The following is a 22,523-nucleotide window of genomic DNA, read 5'->3' as shown; positions in this document are numbered from 1 at the left end:
ATAAAAATTAGGTATGTGGTGAAGAGTACAGCACACTTGTAAAGTGAGGAAAAAGGGGACAACTCCTGGAACTAGGCAGAAACTGATCCACGTCATGTAGGGAGAATTGGTAAAGTATTGGGCTTTGCTTGTTCGCTACGGCATAACTGGCCAATGTGTGAGCCAAGCTAGCAGTCTTTCAGCAGATTGTTTAGGATAGAAGTGGTAGAAAGTCATATCGCCCGGGTTTGATGTGTAGGCGGGATTGAAATGGAGTAGAGGCTTAAAATGATTGATCTCAAGCATATAAGACGCATCAACTGTGTCGGCAGGATTACAGTAATTGGTGACACATCCATAACACAAGTCAACTGAGAGACAGGTCTAACAATTCAGCACACCAAATACACAGAGTAATATACAAAATTCTCACTCTGTGCATCAGAATCAACTATTGAATGCAGAGGCAGTGGCGAATTCATGTTGATGGAACGGCGGTCAGTGAGGTGCACGAATCCAGCTAAAGGAGTTGGGCGGTGGTTGATCTCAGCTACAGATACATTAGAAGTGTTTTCTTGTTGATCTTTCTATTTTCGAGTGCCAACCTGTAAGGGGACTTTAGCCATATTATTGATCCTTAAGCTAACAGAAAGAGTGTAGTTTCCTATTCTGTTGCCCTTTTTGCTCCTGTCCCCTCCTTGCGTGGAACTCTAGGTAATCTGTTGCTATCCAAACGAACAGTGGCCCAAGGATCTCAACAATGTTAACTATTCTGGAGTTTTGTGATTAATAGAACATTTGAATCCTATAAATACTCAACGCTGAGGTCTGTTGAGCATTCAATCTTTGTTACTTAATTACCATCTTGAAAAGTTTGACAGCCCTCTTCCCTCCCAATCTTGTGTCTTTTAGTACCTTGATATCTACGAAGAGACTAGTTAATATCGCCCCAACCCCGGGTAATTTCGATCGTTCCACGGCATACTCCCTAAGCCCTTCCCCGCGTCACACCCCGTCGCAAGAGCTCTCAAACCGACTCGGATCTCTGCCATTGGTCGAATATGACGAGACAGGCAAATACGATTATCAGCCACCTGAATACGTCTGCGATATGATAGAATGGAAGCTTGTCCTGAACAACAGGCCAATGAGGACTGTGGCCAAAAGGGACTTGGTTGTAGCCCCAAGCGCGTATTATTGGGAGTATCTGAAACCCGCCCTTGATAATATGGTTCAAACCAAAAAGGAAACCAAACCACCGGGTTCGATCTGAAAGCACAACTGTCAAGGCTTCAGTGGACGAGCGGAGGCAATGCCCACTTGAAGAGTTTTATAACGCTACCAACATCGATTAGACGCCAATGGAGAGACAATTATGCAAATGGAGCAATTTACTGCGTACTGGAAAGAGGCTTACTCTAACGATTGCCTTTAGCTTTGAGCCGGATGACAACAGTAAGGGCTCATTACCAGCAAGGAGGGGTGAGAAATGAGGACGTGTGTCTGCGACAACAACAATGCTCGCCGAACGTGATGCATATATTGCTGCGGAATAGGACGCAACCGGGCGACCAGCTGCCTGAAACTCAGTTTATAAGCTATTGGCATGTCATGTCAGCGTATCTAGCCCCGCTACCAAGGCCTCTGCAGGTCCAAATTATTGGGCTGTCGCCATCCACTTGAGGACGTCCGCAAGCTGCTTGCCTTGCAGACGTGAGGAATACATAGAAGAGCTACGTAGGGGGCTGATTTATCCTTCTGCGACGACATTCTCCCATATCATACATCAGCTAATATGTGATCTACGCTTGTTGGAGGTAGATTAACATAAATATGAACCTTTCTCATAGTCATACATACACAAGAGGGCTCAATCTTAGAGCCAGTCACATATTCCGTTTTGCTCGGTGCTGCATAACCATCTTATGTGATCTAGTGAAGGATTTGGTCTGGAGCATATAGTATTGTGGGGCTCTCAGAGTCGGCGGCATAGTGCAATTCACTTGTTCTGTCGGACGGCACGTCCATAAATTCGACTCATAGTTATCACATACTTCGTAAATAAGAAAGGAGTTTATCTTGGAATGTGACCTCTTGCCGCCAAACCTTGCCGCCTACCAAGGCTAATGTGTCCGGCCGGCGTCAAGAGGAATATCAATACCTGGTTATCCTGCAGGCTGCCTACGAATAGCATCACCGATATCCAACCGATCAGATGTAAGGAGCCATGTATGGGGCCCAGCCTGATGGACCGTAGTGTCTTACGCTGGGTGTCTGATGACATGAATAAGAAGCTCAAGCTTTTCTCTATGCCAGGCGCACAAACATCTCAAATCGTGATCATGTTGTTCCAAAGCCTACTGCATCTTCTCGAAGCTATCGCTTCGCGGGAGCCGACACGCTACATTATTACCTATTCTATTGGAAACACCCATACGCCGGAGATATTTTCATACTCCGACCTCTTACAATCAGCCAGAAAGGCCGCCGGAGCTCTTCGTTTCAAATACCATGTCGTCCCCGGATCGGTTGTTCTTCTACACTTTAATGATCATTGGAATTCGATGTTGTGGTTCTGGGCCACCCTCATAGCAGACTGTATCCCAGCTATGTCCACTCCATTCTCCAACAATCCCGAGACAAGATTACGCCATTTGAAACACCTATCAACCACTTTAAGGAGTCCGAAATGCCTGACCACGGCTTCTCTGGCCGCGGAATTCGCTGGCCAAGAATACATTACACCAATCTGCGTGCAATCGCTTGATTACGAAAACCTGGTACATTTACCGATCAAGGAGGGGGGCGACATTGCAGTGCTTATGTTTACGTCTGGGAGCTCAGGCCACTGCAAGGTCGTGCCTTTGACTCACGAGCAGATATTGGCATCTCTTTCGGGAAAAGCATGGACCTTCCCACTGCCAGACAACACGGCACAGCTGAATTGGGTCGGAATGAATCATGTCGCCTCTTTGGTCGAAGTTCATCTCTTCAGCATCTATACCCACAGTGATCAAGTCCATATCCCAACAGTTGAAGTCTTGTCTCACGTTACCCTGTTCCTTGATTTGATACATCGACACCGTGTGTCTCGAACTTTCGCACCTAACTTTTTCCTCGCAAAACTACGCGCAGCATTGAGTGCGGATGATACCTTGGCCAAGTACACCGGGAGTCTCAGCAACCTGCGGTATATTGTCTCCGGTGGCGAGGCGAACGTTACCCAGACGATCAATGATTTGGCCCAGATGCTGAAGAAGTGTGGAGCTGTCTCGAACGTAATTGTGCCTGCCTTCGGCATGACAGAGACCTGTGCGGGCGCCATTTACAATACCTCGTTTCCCCAGTATGATGTCGAGCACGGACTTCCATTTGCTTCCGTGGGGTCCTGCATGCCAGGGATCCAAGTGAGAATTGTCCAGCTTAATGGAAACGGCAATAGTGTTCCTCCGGGCACAGTAGGTAATCTCGAGATCTGCGGTCCGGTGGTTCTCAAAGGTTATTTCAACAATCCTGCTGCTACAAAGTCGACATTCACGAACGACAATTGGTTCAAAACCGGAGATTTAGCTTTCGTTGACGATAACGGAATGCTGGTACTTGCTGGACGTGAAAAGGATAGCATCATTGTGAATGGGGCCAACTACAGTCCACACGATATCGAGTCCGCCATCGACGAAGCAAACATCCCCGGCCTTATCTCTGGTTTCACTTGTTGTTTCTCCACGTTCCCGCCCAGCGCAGACACAGAGGAGGTCATCATTGTTTATCTCCCAAATTACACACCAGCGGACACAGTTCGACGATCTGAAACTGCAGCCGCGATCAGAAAGGTCGCCATGATGTCAGTCGGCGTGCGTGCCACAGTTCTCCCGCTCGACCGGACAATGCTGGAGAAATCGACTCTGGGCAAGCTTGCCCGCGGCAAGATCAAGGCTGCTTATGAAAGGGGAGACTATAAAAGTTATCAAGAAGCGAACGAACAGATGATGGCTCTACACCACAAAGTGTCGCATCATCAGCCGCGGTCTGGTCTCGAACAGAGTCTACTCGGCGTCTTCACCCGCACTATACCCGAGAACTTGACGGAGGACTTCGACGTGTTGACGTCAATATTTGATCTGGGAATCACATCCATCGAGCTCCTCAAGCTCAAGAGAGGTATCGAAGATCTGATAGGTCACGGACAGATTCCTCTCATCACCCTGATGACAAACCCCACTATCCGGACATTATCAGACGCGCTGAAGCAGCACGCTCAGCAAAGAGACTGCAGCATATACAACCCTGTAGTCGTATTACAGAGTCAAGGCAAAAAACCACCCATCTGGCTTGTCCACCCAGTCGGCGGAGAAGTCATGATATTCATGAACCTAGCAAAGTTTATCATCGATCGACCTGTGTATGGGCTGCGAGCACGCGGGTTCAACGACGGTGAGGATCCATTCCACACGTTCGAAGAAATAGTCAGCACATATCATGCAAGTATCAAGGAAAAGCAACCAAGTGGCCCGTACGCAATTGCCGGTTATTCCTACGGCGCGAAAGTTGCATTTGATATTGCCAAGGCCCTGGAGCACAATGGAGACGAGGTCCGCTTTCTGGGTTTGCTTGATCTTCCACCTAGTCTGAATGGTACGCAGATGCGTGCAGTCGCCTGGAAGGAAATGCTGCTTCATATATGCCGTATGGTTGGTGTGATTCGGGAGGAGGGCATCAAGAAAATATACCCGAGGTTGGAACCAGAAAATATCTCTCCACGCCATGCGATAGAAACAGTGATGGGTGAGGCTGATGTCACGCGATTGGCGGAACTAGGGTTGACAGCGTCCGCGTTGGAGAGGTGGGCTAATCTAACACATGCTCTGCAACGTTGTATTGTCGATCATAAGACGAATGGCTCCGTTGCAGGCGCTGACGCGTTTTACTGTGATCCAATGGCTTCGATGGCGATATCGAACGAGCAATGGGCATGTGACTATATTGGGAAGTGGAGTGACCATACACGGTCACCACCGAGGTTCCATCACATTGCGGGGACGCATTACACCATACTGGATGCAGAAAATATCTTCTCATTTCAGAAGACATTTCTCAGGGCGCTGAATGACCGTGGAATCTAACCCGGCGTGTTGGGGTTGGATGTCAAGATAGATACAATGTAAAGAGGAAAGTGAGAGCAAAAAATTGATATTTGTTGTGATTCAGGAGGAAGCTTGATCGTGTTCATTCTTAGGATTCTTTGGGATATGTTTATCTATCGCCTGTCCCATTCACTTCTAGTTTAGCACCAGAAAGGGGCTAAACGAAATTTCATCGTGAGTAGAAAAGCACGTGGGGCACCACAAGCTGACCTTAATCAAGGTATCTCGACCCGCGGCAAGCCGCATAATGGAGGTTTTGAACAGAGATATGCGGTCGGCCTAGTTGTATCATCGAGACCAACACCGTGAGATAGCCACAGGAAGCACTAGGACTGGACGAGAAACAGTCAGCACACCAGTGACTACCCTCCTGTTGCATATGAAGAGCACATTACATGTCCATCTCTATTGTGATCTTCTCTTCACGCCTCTATCAAAAGGCACCTGCCAAAAGCTGGTACACCACCTGCCTCGCACTTTGTAACTCAACATCTTGTTAGCAAAAGAACCATGAAAGCAAGGAACGTGTCGAAACTCAGAGAAGCATTGGTCCTCTAATGATCCAATGGTAGAGTGTGTCATCCTCAGTCAAGTTCCGGGACCAGACACCTCCTAGGTATATGCGACTCCATTTCAAAACACAGAGTTTCACCTCGTGCCCAAGACACGGGGCGTGTCAGAGTGATGGAAAAAAGCGTTGTCCTTGGTAATAAATTGACTTGGTGGTTCAGTATGGTTGGCGGCGTCGGAGACGTTTCTCGGTGAACACCCCAAACGAAGAGCTATCAGTTGAGCTCTGGAAGCCCTGGGCGGGTGACAGCAGAGCATACGCAACTCTATCTGTTCACAATACAAGAATAACCTTATTTATTCCGGATTGACTACTCGTGACGACTACCTACATAGCGGCAGCCAGGGGGTTTAGACTGCTGGTGTGCCGTAACAGGCTGGAATATGTATCCAGCGACACAGACGGCATTGCATATATTACTTGCAGTAGTGACTTGCCCGACATGGTCAAGTGTCATTGCAGTCTAAGGTGCAAGGTAAAATGACATATGGCGTGTTGTAGTCTGCCAACACATTTCGGTTTGATACAGCATATTAGGGAAACATGTAGAGCTAACCTGATATTGACAACGGTGTATACTACTATGCAGAGGGCCTACCTTCTACATCTGACTATCTGTACTAGTCAGAGTGATGTCATACAGACGCCTACTTGACTCGCAGGAGGAAGGACACAGGCTGTTTCCCTGAATCCGCCACAGAGGTGTGTTCACTTATTCTCCTGGCGTTGTTATTTTTGATGGATAATACAATTTCAAACGCGTTCAGCGAAAGATTATCAACTTTTCAGCACAGCGCGAGTGTTTCAATCTGTACAAGAAAGTATAGACAATTGATGGCATGCCATTTACTGTATGTATTTCACTGTTTGCCGCCCTATCCAAGTGCTTAGCCACAAACTCACGCCCTTTATTGCATGCAGATATGTTGTTTATGACGGTTTGGAGTATAGAGGTAGAGTGCTGCACAATGGTTCATTACGCAATATACTGACGAAGGGTAGGCCTGCAAAAGCCTTGACCCTGTGGAGATGCTACTACCTACATAATCGCAGCTGGGAAAACAAATGCATCTGATTATACGGACCGGCGTAAATGAAATCAGCGGCGTTAACTTATCAAGTTCGAACTAGGGCTCATTTTCGCTAGAATCAACATGATATTGTGGCATCAGCTGTACAACCCCAAGAACCAAGTATTTACCTTATCTGCCTCACATCCCCCCACGTGGTTTATGGGTATTGGCTTATGTTCTCATTAACAAGGCGGAGTAATCCATCGCGTCCTACCGACTCTCTCCACTAGTCCCCCACTGGTGGTCAGCTCTAAAATTGGATGCTTGCCATTCAATATCCTTTCCGACTAGGGATGGGCAGAGCCACAAGCGCTATTAGCATAGAAACCATACTGTATCCCACCCCCTACCAGCTAAGAAGAGCGAAGTTGTTCGCCGGTGGTGGCATCTGGTGAAGATTATTTGATAAGTTTAGTGGGCGTGTGTAAGAATCAAGCGTCTTTTTCAACGTGACACCATCTCAAACAGCGTATGTATAGCCCAAGATCTTGCCAAAATATTTTTTTGTTGAATCTTCTTTGAGCTCCTTGGTGCAGATTTGATTTGGGGGGCGTATTGAGCGAATAAAATGACGTCGAGACGAAGTCGCTTCTAATTAGGCTAACGATGCGGACCACATCGGAAATTTTAGCTAGCCAATTGGATACAGCTTGCATAGTCCGGAGCCTGGGCGTTCACGTCTTTAGGTTGTCTTTAGCGCTAAGATTTAACCACTGGGGCCTACGGGTTCATTTGAACGTTGTTCCTCTGCTATATAACATGTCAACGGTCCCTTCATACCAGGCCTCAATGACACCAAGTCAACCTATCTAAGCCGGGATGCGATAGTGACATGCCGTATCTTGAGGCAAGTAACCCTAAATCTGAAGAGACTTTACCGTTAAATAGTATCCTTCTACAGACGTACTGGGGCATTTGCTCTTACAAGCCCCATCCCACATATGCCATCGAGAAATTGGGACTCTTTGATGTGGTTCTAGCAGTGGTTCCTCTTGATGATGAGGCATGTGAACGCGGATACGTCGCTCTCGCAGTCCTCCCCGGGCAAATATCACGGGTGTGCGCTATCCTTGGCCGGCCTCTATACCCTCCTTTCAGCGAGCAGAACGCTCGTTCAGCCGATAGTGGTTGGAAGGAAAGACAACATTCTATTGCTTGTGGAATTTATAAGTCGTTCCGAAAATATTTAGTGTTGCACGAGAATTGGTGTTCGGCAAATGAAAGTGAGCTTGCTGATTGTGTCCGTGAGTGGTTTTTATATCAAATGGATGGCTCCCGAGTGCTCTTCAGCGATGGTCGTGGATCAGGATCGAGTCAGGAACTCTCTAGATAAGGGCGGCGATGCCAGGGAGATTGTCTGCTTGAATGTTGCAGCTCACCAATTCGCTTTGTTTTCTATGTTTCCGTCTATCATTCTACTAATACTACCCTCTATGTGAGGTCATGCAGACCACAAAAGAATCTATAAGTAAACGCCAACACTGGAGCTCTTCTCGTATGCTCTCGCCAACATTGTGGAGCATGTTGTATTTGCTGGCGGACAGTAGTCTCCGCCGCAACGTTCTGTTATGTCGGGATTGCTGTGCTTTACTCTGCATCTAATTCTGTCTACCCTCCAGGTTGAACTTCCTACAGCAAGTGCCCTGTCATACATGATAAATTAGTTGGCATTCACGTCTACTGTATTTGTGACTGTAGAGTATAAACCAACTTGCAACAAGAGCGTTTGGGAACGTTTTTCGGGTCAGCCCCGTCGATATATAAAATATAGAAACCGCAAGGATTAAGCGTATCGGTAGATTTGGCGGCTTCAGAGGTACTTTGATGAAGGGGTAGCACTTGCGGCACTCTCTTGCTCCTTGAACTGAGGTCACTCCTTACCATTGACATAGTAAGGCTCTTGATATTGGAAAGGCGGCTTTTCAGTCAAGGGATAGGGAACGATGCTGTTACCTGAAACATAAATGCGCCATGATTCTCAAACGATCAGTCTGAAACCCCTAAAGAGTTACTTCCGCGTGAAAATAGGGCCCTGCAACTTATTATCTGTACAGTATCGAATTTCGTGTCAGGATCCAATTGAGCTGCTCGGTCAGAGTTCTATTTGGAGATTGCTGTTAAGATCATCCTATAGCCTTAGAGGCTAGTGCAGAATGGTAGTTTAAACGGCTTTGGTTCCGATGACGGACCCGATTCACCATGCAAGCGATGTAGGGGTGTGGACATGGGCCGAATCAGCCACTTCTCAGTGGCGAGAATATGAGCTCTCAGCCTGGCACCTAGGCCGGGTCGCCCTGTGGCAAGGCATCGCTGTCGCCAATAAGATAATGGCCTATAGTATCCTGGCCAAGCCAAACCAAGGAGATATGAATGCAGCTTGGAAACAGGGCCATTGTGCTCTATTCAGTTAGTACACATGCATCATTGTATATTCGGAAGTCTACGTTTCAGACTGGACTTCATAGGCGGTCACGACTGTGGTTTTGCCTTATGCCGTTAATATAGTCCTAATTGTTCCCAACACGTATTATTTCCGAACTTCATTTTCTCGTAGACCAGTTGCTTTCCAGAATGTTAGAACATACCTTCGCTATATGAAACCCCCACCTGACTATGACGACGGCATCGCCGTTTGAACTTCCCTAACCTGATGACTCGCGTATCCTCTTGTCCAAGCACTCGTGCCAAGCCGAGAGTGGCATATAGTTTCTAACCAACCAGTGTCCAAGATTGTCCACGGTTGTGGTCCCGAGTCTAGTAAGAATGTCGGTTGGCAACAGCGCTAAGCTGCAACTACTTTCGAATGTGATGAGAGAAGAACGGGGTGAAAATGACTGGGAAGGAGGGAAAGAACAGGAATTATTTAGAATTCCCGTCCAGGGCTTTCCTCACATATTCAGAAGACGAACCTGTCTTCAGATGTTCATGATTATTGTCTGTATGAAAGGCAAGGCATATGCAAGCTCGATCGTCGCCACTCGAGGCTGCCCAGTTCCGCGCGGACTGGACCACTCATACTTCAGCGCCTGAGGGCCGAGAAGTGTGTAGTACAGGGAATGGATGGGCTTCGCTTGGCCAAGCGACCGTGGTCCCTTCTGGTGAATATGTTACTGAGGCCTGATCTTGGATCTTTGGTTAAGATCTTCTATGGCGGGTCACCGCGCTGCTCATGTGCCATAAGGTTTAGAGAGGCTGTTTCCCTTATTGAAATAGCTAAAGTTGGCCTTGCCAGTGGCGAACAACACAGCCAACGGCCTGCAACTTCTGGTTGGATGGCAGCCAATTTCTGCGACCTCACCCCTCTCCGACTCATGCGGACCAGAATCCAATCCGATCACGTCAACCTTCCGCAATGGTTTGCAGTCCCAATCGCGCACATTAGGCAGGCCGGGCACAAATTTTCATTGTGTTTTGAAGAAATCGAGTTCTTGTAGGTAGCGTCGCGCTGCTAATGCGGCCACTTTTACAAGCAGGAGCAAGTATGGACGGAGGTCTGTGCGTTTCTCGGAGATAGCTCCTCGCTCTGTCCCTAAGGCAATACCAAATGCGCAATTGCCTGGGCTATAATATTTTGCTAAGCTTGATCCGTTGTGGTGTGTCCCGTCATTTAGTATTCCCTTCCACCTGTCTCTCGGGCATACTGCGGAGTGGACCCTCGGCCGACGCGAGATTCGTACCACGCCCAGTGGCTATAGTGACTCAAACTGCATCTCGTGAATGCGGGGTTGTATATGCTCGCGGCCTGCGTTGGTGTGGGAGAAGTGATATGTTAGGGGCCAGTTTCGACATGACCTGAGCCACCTAGGATAGGAACAAATTGGTAGCATACTAAACGGCCATCAACGCCAGGTCATCTAAAGACAGAATCCCTCTCACGCCATTGCCCTCCAATGCTAGTGATGTTTGGCCACCTTATCTTCAAACACTAACCCATTCCAGTACAGACTCGCTATTCTCTGCTAGATTAGGACCTAATTAGAAAATCACATGGTAAGACTCGGCATAGGCGAAGAGACCGCAGCTTGTAAACCTACGAATACTGTTGCGTCTTCGGAGATAAGAAGGCTTAAACAACTTGCTACATGTGGCTAACTTGGGGGGATATGATGCTCAAATGGGAGTAAAATATATTCTGCGGATTTCGTTATTAAACGAATATGCCCTTGGTCATGGAACCCATAAAAACCATAAATTCCTTCCCACAGGGGACTGACCGGCAGTGATGACACTTCTCCAGCGAATAGTATGTATTTCGGGCAGAACGTGATACGTGTCGAAAAACCAGCAATTGGTGATGCTAGGTAGATAAGCGTTGTTTCGGGGGGAGGACGAGGAGAAATTTAGGTTGGTCTGGAGCTGGTTCTTTCCCGACCGGCCGAACCGGCTTCCCCATGTGTGTGACAAGGGAATCAGTACGGAGCAATTTTCATTCAAGGGAGGTCAGGCTCAACGCCAGACTAAATTAAGTAGGTACCTATCATCAGATCTGGGCCATCTTACTCCGGAGGAGTGCGGGGTTCGGATCCGAGATATGCCGCTTGCTTAATCCGTGGTTGATGGTCCGATTGGGCCGTTCTCTACTGGGTTAACCTTGTTTGTACTCCATGACTTGAATGGTCTCGAGATGGCGTTAGCATGGAAGTACTCCGCCACTTATATGGCGAGCCACCGTTGGGCGTAAAAAAGAACGCGGCGATCATCGCGATGTACTGAACTATCCTTGGAAGTCCGGGGCCCCTAGACATCTTGCCACTCATGCAATTGCCGCAGACATTCTACTCCTCCTCCTCCTCCTCCTCCTCCTCAACTCGACAATGACATCATGCGCGGTTTCAGCGGTATTAAAAGCGCGTCCTCGTAGTCTCCTGCAGGATAGAGAAGGGTGTTGTCAGTAACAAAGCGAATACGGTCTCATGGCGCAGACAGTACCCCAGTTTGACTGTGCATCTTCGGATGCTGCAATTGGATATGGCCTTTTTCAAATGCTCCATAACTCGGAGAAGCAAAGAGACCTGCATTTACCTTTTACGCAACACGGCGAACCCTTTTCAGCCCTTGACGGCCTCCACAAAGCTGGCGAACCGGCGCTCCCGAGTATAAACCAGCCACAGACGCCGTGCATACCGTTACCAGAGCTATCAGTAGGTTGCTTTGATACACTCACACGGAGGGTTTTGTTCTCTGACTTGTTTGTCGCAGAACCAGGACATTGACGACCTTCTGGAGTGGAGCCAAGTTGACTTTACTCCGAGTGAAAGACTTTCGGAGAGATTTTTGATTCTGAAATACTCTCTCAGTGACGTCAATCAGGCAGTATCGTATAATACAGATATCTCGGGTCACGTTGCTGAAGAGAACGCGTCGAAGAGCAGCGATATTTTCCCTCTGGTCCCATCCGTGGCCAATCGCTCCCGGGCGGGTTCGAGCTCAACGCGATCGAAATACGCGCCCAGAAGCAAGGTAGTTGGGACTCGGGCCAGACACAATCTCGTTGAGAAGCGGTACCGGGAGAATTTGAACAACAAATTCAAGGACTTAGCGAGAGCCCTTGGCTTTGACAAGGGCTCAATACCCTCTGGGCGTGATATGAAGGCGATGAATAAAGGAAGCATTTTAGAAGGGGCGATCGGCCGCATAGAAGAGTTGCGGGCGCAGAATGTGTCATTAAAACGCGAATTTGAGAAGGCAAGCATACTTAAAATGTTACGGGCGATTTGAGGTTCTATGCTGAAACTGTGTATAATACGCTTTACTTCGCAATGTGGCTGAACGTACATCCATAGACGTATACTGGTTACTGTATTCGTAAATTCAAGCACTGCGATTTCCATCGAAAGCCATCAAGCAAGTGACTGCCGCCTGGAAGAGTTCGCCGTTGCATGGCCCCTTCACGGTGGTTATGCTGCTTTGGTCGCACACAGTCTGTCAGAGAGTCTGATTTCCCAATTGGAGAATCGGCTTAAGATCGGCGGCCCCACAGTGCCTCGCATCCGAACGTTAATTTCGTTCATGCACTTGTGTCTGACAGGCGGGATGCGGAATGGGTTTCCATCCTATCAGATATCGCAATCTGTCGGCTGTAATATCCGCTGCTGGAACCGTCTCGGCATTTGCACTCAGCGGCACGTGCGGTTCGGTGACCCACCAGGGAAAAGCTCTGGGGAAGATCCATGGCCTAGGCCCCCAGATGTTCTATCTGTTTGGACACGCAGATCCGGACGGAACACAGCTGCTTTGTGATAACCCAGTCCTTTCATTCCCTACGATACCCCCTTGCCACCTCATGGGCGCAAAGAGAAAAAGAAAGTGTTCAGGAGGGTGAACTTCCGGAGGCACATTTTTCTCCCAGTGCCTGTAGTACAAAAGTTTAGCCCTCTACTGAATGCTGCAGCTACATAAGTCTTCCCCTCCCTTTCTGACCACCTCTTATTACTTCTGAGATCCTTTTACATCACTATTTCACCCTTTACTGTCGACGGCTGGTAGTGTTACAACTGCTAGGCACCGTTGTATCGCTTTGTTCCAAATTTTACTTGCGCCCTCATCAGTCAACTCCGGCACTATGCCCCGCCACATTATTATTGTCGGCGCAGGTGTTGCAGGACTCACAGCTAGCATTGCGCTGTCTACCGAATTGAAGCGAAGAAATGAGCCTTACCGGATCTCCGTTTTTGAAAGCAGGACGAAAGAGGCCATTGGAGATGGAGGCGCGATCAGCCTGACTCCACTGGCGTTATACTATTTTAATACGCTTGGGGTCCTGGCCGAACTAGACAGTATGGGGGAGATGGCAGGGCTTGAAGTAGATGGGATCTCAGTCCTGTCACTGCATAATGGCCATTTCTTACAACCGCTGAAGTTTGGGGGTGGTAGTAATGGCCATAGTGGTAAGCATAAGGGCCGACGGGTACTGCGAAAGGCGCTTTTTGAAGCAATGCTTGCGCTGGCGCTCAAGGATACGCAAGTCTCGGTTGAGTTCGAGAAGCGGGTCGTGACCGTCCGTGAAGTACCCGAAGCCGTTATACTTACTTTCGAAGACGGCTCTTCGGCCAAAGGAAGCTTGCTTCTTGGATGTGACGGCGTCCACTCGGTTGTACGAAGCCAGCTTGTTGACCCGGGCCACTTATCCGATTATTCGGGAGTGTCTTTTATACAGACGCTTTCAACGGCCGACCGCGTTGGCGCTGATCCGCATTTTGAGAGAAGTGCAATTCATCTGAATCGTCATGGATCTTTTCTAGCCACTTACTGCGACAAAAGCCACCAGTCGGTGTTTGTGGCTGCTGTCACCCATGTCAATGAATTTATGGTCGACAAATATCGAGCCAGGGCACTTGCGACGAAGAACGAGGAGGCATTGACGGCTATTCAGATGGCTCTGCGGCACCAAGTTCGCTGTAGATTTGGCAAGTCTACTTTGCCATGGATCCAGGAATGGATTGACAAGACATTCGATTGGGCCTTGTACCCCGTGTACCAGGTTAAGGGATGTAGAAAATGGTATACTGCACATACTTTGCTACTAGGAGATGCGGCGCATGCAGTAAGTGGTGTCCAATGTCCAGAGACGGCATATCGCAAACACTAATTGCCATGACATAGATGCCTCCCCGCGAAGAGTCGGCCGCATACGCTATAGAAGACTCAGTGCTGTTCGCGCACATCTTTGCCAACGGAGTCGATCGTCCACCCATTGAACTTTTTCAACAGTACGATAACGCACGGCGAGAGGAGATACGCAAAGCCTTTGATTCTACCCGCAGGTTATGGCAGAGTGATTTAGACAAGGGCCTGTTTCCAGGCCAATACCGGAACTTCATATCCACCGCCTACCATTCACTAAATGCGGATGCGGAGCAAGATGACCAGGCCACCCTGTTGAATAGGTCAATCTCAGCTCCGACCTACGAGGGCATGTCTGATTTATCTGTTCATTCTTTGCTCTATGACTCTGCACATTCGTTGGAGTCAGAAAAAAGATGGACGGGTCCATGAAATACATGTAGGTTCTGCATATGGGAAGCAGATTCGGGAAGCTTGTGGTAACGGAAGGCACTGGTGATATTTTATCTCCACGAGTAAGATTGCTGTGATGGTATACTTTCGATGCTATGGACTGCCTACGGGAATCTGCAACTATAGTCTTGTTGTTGGTCTTTTTGTGGTGCCTTTGAAGTGCTTTGTTTTCGTAATGGACTTGGCTATTCAATTGGATTTCTTAGTGGCTCTCCAGAGCAAAGCGCAACCATCTCAATAGTCAGCTGTGCGAGTGTGCAGGGTACAGTGTCAGGTTGATTCTCCAAGAAAGCCTCACAACCCTGCTCGGAACCTGGGAGCATGTGTATCTTGTGGCTGATGCCAGGCACAAGATCCTATCTAACGTTATCTTAGCCACTGAATTTGCCAAGGTCTATAACGGCTGTTTAATCAGCCCTAATAATCTGATATAACTTACTTTTAATATTAACCAGGATTTAGGTGAACTGGCCGACTTTTTAACGAATAGGATGCGGTAGTAAAATAGATCAAGTTTCTATATAACCTTTGTAGCTTATAAGATAGTCACTAAAGCCGGGCTCTGTAGCTAGGCACTGAGTGACCACCCGAAGTTTGCGAGGCTCTTAGTATAGGCTAGGATTAGTTCTATTTGAGTCAGTCCCGATGGCTTTATTGCTTGTCAAAAAGTTAACTGTTGCTGCCGAACACGATTGAATACGCAGTTCATATATCCAACGTTATTAGTAGTATGAGCGAATGAATCGTATTGGTTCAAGGCTCACGTAACAGGACATCGACCGCTTACATAGAAATAAAACAGGACAACATGACTGAGGTACCGGAATAGCCTCCGCAAATGGGTCTTCCTATCGATCTGCAGCAGTTCGCTGACAACTTGACCTAGAATTAAAGCGTTGGTGACAGCGGCGCGAACTGATCTAACACCAAGTATAGTGATTCGCAAGGTTGACTGTTCATCTTATCGAATTTGTACGCAACCCACGTGAAATGTTCGAATTTCCTCAATTAGCTAGACCCATCTCTTAGGACCAGGAAGTTCATCAATAAGCGAAAAGGATTGTTCCTCACGGAATAGGACCACATCATGTAATATTATATATAGCAGACTTTTTCTTTTGCATCTCCCTGGTAGGAAGTAGGAAGCACCGCGTCACGATAGTCCACAATCTGACCCAAATTTGAGTTCGATGACCGGTGGGGTCATAGGATCGGACATGGGGCGATATATGGCGTGCGATGAGGATCGTGCGTTTGTGGCGTCAGCCCCCTTTAGATCCCACCGAGAAGGCAAGAAAGATTATTTGGCCAACTAGTCTGGGCCAGAGCCAGCTCAATCGTACCGCTAAATGAGAGACCAGAAATGAGAGCTTGGAAAGCAATATAATACGGGAACTTCACTCAACCTTCTTAATATGTCTTCCACACAACAGACATGGACCTGATCAAGGTCCAACAAAGTAGCTGGCTAGGGACCAGGAAAGTAAAAAAGCGAAGTCAAGTGGATACCTCTACGTAATCGCTGTTGCTATCAATGACAGCTTGGACAATGAACACCTAGGATGCGAAACGTGTGATCTACTCACCACCCTTTGGTTGTGACGCTTTGATGCTAGCTCATGAATAGAAGGAAAGTATCCGATTCCATTCTCAGATGTATAAGCTATCGAGTCACCAGAACAGTACAACGATATTGCTAAGTTGGTTAAGGCGCGTGTAGGTGCGCTCTTCTCCACGCGGCAAATGCTGCATCAAAGCCGTCACAACGTGGTTGTGGTAATGTATGAGACTTTAATGGATTCTCGGATTTACAAGGCCAACAAATGGTGGCTCAATCGTACAGTGACGCTAGGTATCTTCATTCACTAATAGACACCCTTCAATTCTGGACCCAGCAAACAGAGTCCCCATCGACTCAGGAATATGAAAGATTCACGCGCCTCATACCATCTACAGGTATAGGAACTGAACACGAAATAATTTAGCCCATCAGATAACGCAAATTATTGTTATCGCGTTTGCAGACCATGTTCTCAGGCCTGACGATATGGGTTACCGGTGGTATCTGCATGATCATGGTGATTAAAGGAGAAGCGACGGCGACATGCTATTGTGCTGCCATACAGCTGAGTTGCACAGCCAGCAAATGCATAACTATTGATAGCGTGCTCCACCTTTCTGTGCAGCGGCTATCTATAGTGAGATGAGTAACATGTTCATTCAAGCAGACATTCGCTGCTTACCTCACAGGGCGCCTTCCTCGTGTCGGGCGCTCTTTTCCTATTCCCGGAGCCAGCTTTGATAATACAGTCTCTGCATTTATCTGAGCGCCGATCTGTATTTTGCGGCTGTACTTTATCGGTTGTCTGATCGATGAGTTTCGAATCCACTGTGTCGAGTCCAGTCTTGTCCAAACAGGGTTTATAGGACACTTGCCCTGATGGAGGAGTAGGTGCGCCCGGGGATTGTGGGGCAGTTGTGGTGTAAGAGGAGTCTTCAATAGCCTTGCGAGATGCAAGGGAACTTGCTGAGAGCCATGTATATTGCGGAGCCCCAGGCTTCAGCCTTGAAAATGACTTAGAATCGAGGTTGCGATGACTTTCCGATCCAGAGCAATTAGAGATGAGATTCTCCATGGTTCACAGGCAAGACAGGAATCTTTGTGTTATCCAAATTTATCCAAAGTCAAAAGAAAACCGTGAAGCGATACGGGAGGCATGGCTGCCAGTTTTTATATCTGCCTTCTTAAGGCAGAAGCTATGAGGGATGGCCTGTCAACATATGTTCACTAGTTGGGGGAAAGGAAACGATAGGTGACCGTCCGCAGTCGGCTTCATTCCTTCCCATTTGGAAGCCTCTAGACTCCATCTACAGCGCTGTGGGTTGCTTCTTGCTATTCTGTGGGATTCTAGATTTTGTGATCTAGATTTGTTGTGGGGCGATACATATATGAATGAAGCTGGATGTGGCCAGATCACCATCAACCTTGTGATTTGATGTGGCGTCTTGCGGGGTCAAATATTGGCTGCCAGGTGGTTGTAACCGACTTATGACCCCATAATCCAATACTGTTTCGTGCATCGAGCAACATATGGTTACTTATCGAACGACACAAAAGTGTTGACAAATGGGCTTCAAATAACTCCCACTATAATCTACCTACAAAGCTATTAGTAGACAAGGAGAATGATCGATGACCACCAAATCGCTTCCATCGACTATTATGAATATCCCGCCCAAAGGAGCACCTTCAAGTTTATATTGCGTGCCAGTGTAGCTGAATAAAGTTGATGAAATTTTGTATTCATATGCGACAACAAAGGACAGTGAAAAACGATGCACTTTCAAGGATACAAGAGTATAGATTTCATATCCGGGGCGAGACTTCGGCCGAATGCGGAATTGCCACTCGGATGACGATAGGCAGTGCCTATTGAGCTCATTTTGGACGCCACACGCTTTATGTGTCTGTCCTGGGAAACCGGGGCCGATGGGCGCACCAATACTGTCTGGCGTACGTACTGTCTTGTTCGCCAGACACTGGTTATATCAGAAACTCTTCGATGGTCTGCAAAGCGGAACAATACATAATGCATGATTATATTCTTAATATGCCCCTACTGCAGACCCTACCGGATCACATCTCCATACGGATGAGCAGGTTCAGTAGAGACAGCCACAGGGTTATTGCATGTGGGACATTTGGCTAGTAGCTATTTGGGCCAATTGTCGCCAAGAACGGGTCTACAGACCACCTCAATAGTCCATTGTTATTTGAACCGAATGCAACTCCTCTCAAGCCTCCATGATGTTGACAGCAGGTACTGTCTCGGTCGGTAGATTGAAAACATGGCACGGCTCAAGTGATTAACCAAGCACTCTAAGATGAACTAATGCGACGATAGCATTGATCTTATTGGCAATGATAATGGCACATCAGTATGTTTCAGTTGACACCTTATGCCACCACCTAGCACAAACAGGCGAGGTCGAAGTGTCCAAAAATACAAACATCTTTGTCCCTTGCCATTTCACCTCGCCATAAAAGCATTGAGTGCTCGCACTGTGGCCCAGTGGCACTGATTCAGATTGGATTGACACCGCTGTACTTGGGTTTCTATACTCAACATAGTCCGCATGACTACTGCAACACACGCTGAGCCTTTGGCCGGGCATTGCCGGTACCCTCAAAACCAGGACCTTGTTCATGGAACCTTGTCAGGCAAACGCACATTCGTCGCGTCGTCTTGCATCAAGCACTAGGATATCTAAGACAAGTAGAGAAAGCGGCTACCGAGACGTGCTGTGAGTCACAAGTCTCAAACCTTGTTTCACAGTACAGAGTACGGTGCCAGAAATTATGATGGCAAGAGACATATTTGAGACACCTTTGAGAAGGGCAGAAGTAGATGAATTGCCTGGTCTTGATCCAATAGTATACCTACTTCGCCCGACGGGGGTGACAGGTGGGAACTGGCCCACCAAATCACCTTGTCTCAACACTCGAGTTAGACCTCAGCCGAGGCCATACCTTTCCGCTCAATCAAAGGGTCTCGCAATTGAAAAGATGGTCTCCAAGGCTCAGCTGGCCTGAGAATCACCTATGATAGAAGTAGCATCGTGATTCTCCACCTCAAAGGTCGCAGAAGACCTCAGTACAAAACCCAGGCAGTCTGACCCTATAGATTACGGATCTAGATACATAGTATGCCTGGGCCTGCTACCTATCCGTAATGGGGAGATTTCTACCAGTAGGTTTTTTCGTAAAATCAGATTCAGTACTATTTGTCAAATTGGTTGCAACTAGTCAAATTAACCGCCGTTCCTTCCAGACACACAACACACGATTCAGCGATTGAGTGCAGCTTGGAGCATCTCCCGAATATTAGGCCGGTTACCAATACGCTGGGCGACAGGACCCCAGTACCCATCCTGTTGGGATGAGCCTGTCTTCCTCAATATAGAACGACTTTCAGTCGGCGAAAGCGGGCGACGATCAAAGTCTTTGAGAATTCCCTGCACACAAGCAAGCGCTCCGGTAACGATGGGCGAGGCACTTGAAGTGCCGCTAAACCCATCAGTATACCAGAGGTCGGCACTGGGTCCGCCTTGTAGCCATCCATAGCCAGTTGTAGTCACCTCATAACCCCATCCTTGTGCGTCTACTCGAGCCCCGTAGTTAGAGTACCACAGTCGTGATCGGTCAGGGCCGTAGTCAACCCCATGGGTTCCAGGTGGTGGAGCTCCAGCGCCCACAAGAATTGCGTCTGACGACGGATTCGCCGGATTGAAGGGGTTTGTCCAATCGGCAGGGAAATACGACGGCCGGGCGTCATAGATTGGGTCGTCCAAGTTCTCTCCACCGTTGCCAGCAGCTTCAACAACTGTAATCCCTTTGCTTGTGGCGTACTTGATGGCAGCAAAGTCATCTGGCCACCACTCGATGGGAATATAACCTTCCTGGCCATTGCCTGTTGCTCTTGGGCCTGAGCGATGGATCTCCAACAGAATGATATCACGAGGGCCCAATCGATCCGCCGCCGCTTTGATAGCGGTACTTGTGCTCTGATCCCAGAACGATGAAGTGAAAATGGTGGCACGTGGGCATATTCCGGTCACTCCATACGCATTCACATCCCCTCCCAGAATTCCGGTAACCGCTGTGCCGTGATTAACAAAGTCCTCATTGGTGGTGGCGGTTCCCGCAATCAGTCCTCCGTCATATTCCAGGAGGTCCTCGTGGGTAAACCGCCACCCCATTCACAGTCAACGATGCGGATTCCCTCCCCTTGGCCGCCCACCAGGTAATTGGCATACTTGATGGAGTCGATCCCTTTCTGGAGCGTGGTTGAGATAACCCTGTCTTTCAACAAAATTCGGCGTTGTGGATGGAGCCACGGCTTCCTTTTTCACCAGTAGCTTCTCAGCCAGAATCACAGGCGGCGACCCGCCCGGCTTGACATACGCCGCTCGCACCTGAGGGTCCTTTCGAAGCTCTGCAGCAATAGTCTCCAACGAGTCCGCTTTTGCGTGAACCCGGTAAAATGTAGATAGATCTTCCTCATATGCGTATGTTGCTGGGAATGCTCGCTTCCCGTGGGCTGCAAGCTGCGGCTGTCGGAGTCGCTCTTCTGTAGTGCCGAAAAGCAACGCCATGGACGCGCCATGCCGATCAAGAACGCCGTGGATATTCGTAAGATCTTCTTTGGACGAAATGAGTTGTTGTGAACTTGACAGGACATGTTCCAGCCCTGGCTGGAGCATGAGGATCAGCTCGGGCTGGCCAATGGGCAGTGGAGGCAGCGATTTATAGTCTGTGATGACATTTTCAGGTGAAGACATAGCCATGGTGGTTGGTATTCTTTGTATGACCAAACTGTAGAGGATGCGAATCTAGGACGCGGATGTCAGGATGCTAGATTTTTCGCTACCAAAACACCAGACACTTCTGGATCTCGGAGCGAGATCTTATATGGCATTTCCATGAAATGCTCCGTCGATGGGAACTGATGGATCATGCTCTTGCGCACGGATGAAGCCTCTCATGATAGGGAACATACGTGTCGTGCAGCAAACAGTCATGAGTGGCATGACAATTACATCGCTCATCAAAACGCCATAAATTCATAATTTAGTTATTGCGTTCAGTTTACAACCAAACCAACGAGTAAAACAGGGAGTAATCCCAGCAGGATGGTGCCACTTCCCCGTACGAACGAGATACACCAATCAAACACGAATACTCGTTCCAGCTTCCTCCATCGACTCGGGCCGCTTGGACCCTGCTTTTCAAGCTGGTGCGGGGAGAATCAAAAATGAAGATGCTGTTGGCTACACACGCCTATCATATGATAGATGAAATACGTCGCAAAATCTAGACCGCGGATTGTTCTCGTGTCAGCCATGTTTAGGCCCTTCTCGTATCAACATACCACCCTGTGATTCTCGATCCACAGGTTACCACTAGGCCATAATATCGGTTATGGTAAATGTTTTCTTATGACGTTTGTCTACGCTCATACTTGTATCACGAGCTTTGTAGTTAAAAGATGGCGATAAGTGCTGAATAAGAGCCATTCGCAAGGAGTTTCACTCACGAATGGACCCTCCTTGAGTATCTTAAACTACGCTTTTTCCAGCCTGCCCTCTTCCGCTATGTCTTCCCCATACCTGCAATTCTCAGACGTTATCAAGGACCATTATCAAATAGAGTCCCTTCTCGATCGCCTGCTCAGTCTTAAACTGCACCCGGACGCTCGCTACCGATGCCAGCAACGCTTAGGTGCATTTCTCATGGGATGCCTCACCGCAGTGGATGTCACAGTATATTCCGAGCTGGTGAAACGCCTTGGATCGAACAGCGCACAATTGCTATTGAGCCATTCCAAGAGCATTGAAGAGGTAATCCCGCATATATAACCATATGTACGTGGGACAGTTTAGACAGTGGTGCTAACATGGTGTAGATTAAGTGTGCATTGCTTGAGCTTTCTCATGCCGAGCTGACAGACTCGCGCACTTTATCCCTAACCGAATCACTAATGTGTGCATACATGCAATACGTTGAGCAAGTAGAAAGCCATGCTCTTCCGGTGCTGTATGCTGTTTGCAGTCATGACCACATGACGACTCTGTTTGGGCGGTACGAGATACATAGGATGTACTGGTCCAGGAATGAAGTGTCTGCTCAACTATGGCGAAACTTCCACCGAAAATATCCCTTACTTCTCGTCCGCGACT

The 22,523-nt window shown here is 48.1% G+C and overlaps 4 protein-coding genes across 4 annotated transcripts; 2 read left to right on the top strand and 2 right to left on the bottom strand.

Annotated features, from left to right (window-relative positions):
- Positions 1 to 2,261: 2,261 nt before the first annotated feature.
- On the top strand, positions 2,262 to 5,102 carry ATEG_08899 (uncharacterized protein; the record flags this gene model as incomplete). Its single annotated transcript, XM_001217484.1, has 1 exon — positions 2,262 to 5,102. The coding sequence occupies one exon, from the start codon at positions 2,262 to 2,264 to the stop codon at positions 5,100 to 5,102; it is 2,841 nt and encodes a 946-aa protein (XP_001217485.1).
- Positions 5,103 to 13,329: 8,227 nt separating this feature from the next.
- Positions 13,330 to 14,762, top strand: ATEG_08898 (FAD-dependent oxidoreductase; the record flags this gene model as incomplete). Its single annotated transcript, XM_001217483.1, has 2 exons — positions 13,330 to 14,310; positions 14,370 to 14,762. 2 exons carry the CDS (start codon positions 13,330 to 13,332, stop codon positions 14,760 to 14,762), a joined length of 1,374 nt encoding a protein of 457 aa, XP_001217484.1.
- A 2,054-nt stretch (positions 14,763 to 16,816) lies between these two features.
- On the bottom strand, positions 16,817 to 17,419 carry ATEG_08897 (uncharacterized protein; the record flags this gene model as incomplete). The annotated part of the gene is made up of 2 exons (XM_001217482.1): positions 16,817 to 16,972; positions 17,027 to 17,419. 2 exons carry the CDS (start codon positions 17,417 to 17,419, stop codon positions 16,817 to 16,819), a joined length of 549 nt encoding a protein of 182 aa, XP_001217483.1.
- A 2,212-nt stretch (positions 17,420 to 19,631) lies between these two features.
- Positions 19,632 to 21,131, bottom strand: ATEG_08896 (uncharacterized protein; the record flags this gene model as incomplete). Its single annotated transcript, XM_001217481.1, has 2 exons — positions 19,632 to 20,519; positions 20,601 to 21,131. 2 exons carry the CDS (start codon positions 21,129 to 21,131, stop codon positions 19,632 to 19,634), a joined length of 1,419 nt encoding a protein of 472 aa, XP_001217482.1.
- Positions 21,132 to 22,523: the final 1,392 nt, after the last annotated feature.

The sequence above is a fragment of the Aspergillus terreus genome, genomic scaffold (assembly GCF_000149615.1).
Source record: "Aspergillus terreus NIH2624 scaffold_13 genomic scaffold, whole genome shotgun sequence".
NCBI classification, from domain to species: Eukaryota; Fungi; Ascomycota; class Eurotiomycetes; order Eurotiales; family Aspergillaceae; genus Aspergillus; species Aspergillus terreus.
The sequence above is the reverse complement of the archived record's forward strand: the minus strand, read 5'-3'. Positions and strand labels throughout refer to the sequence as shown.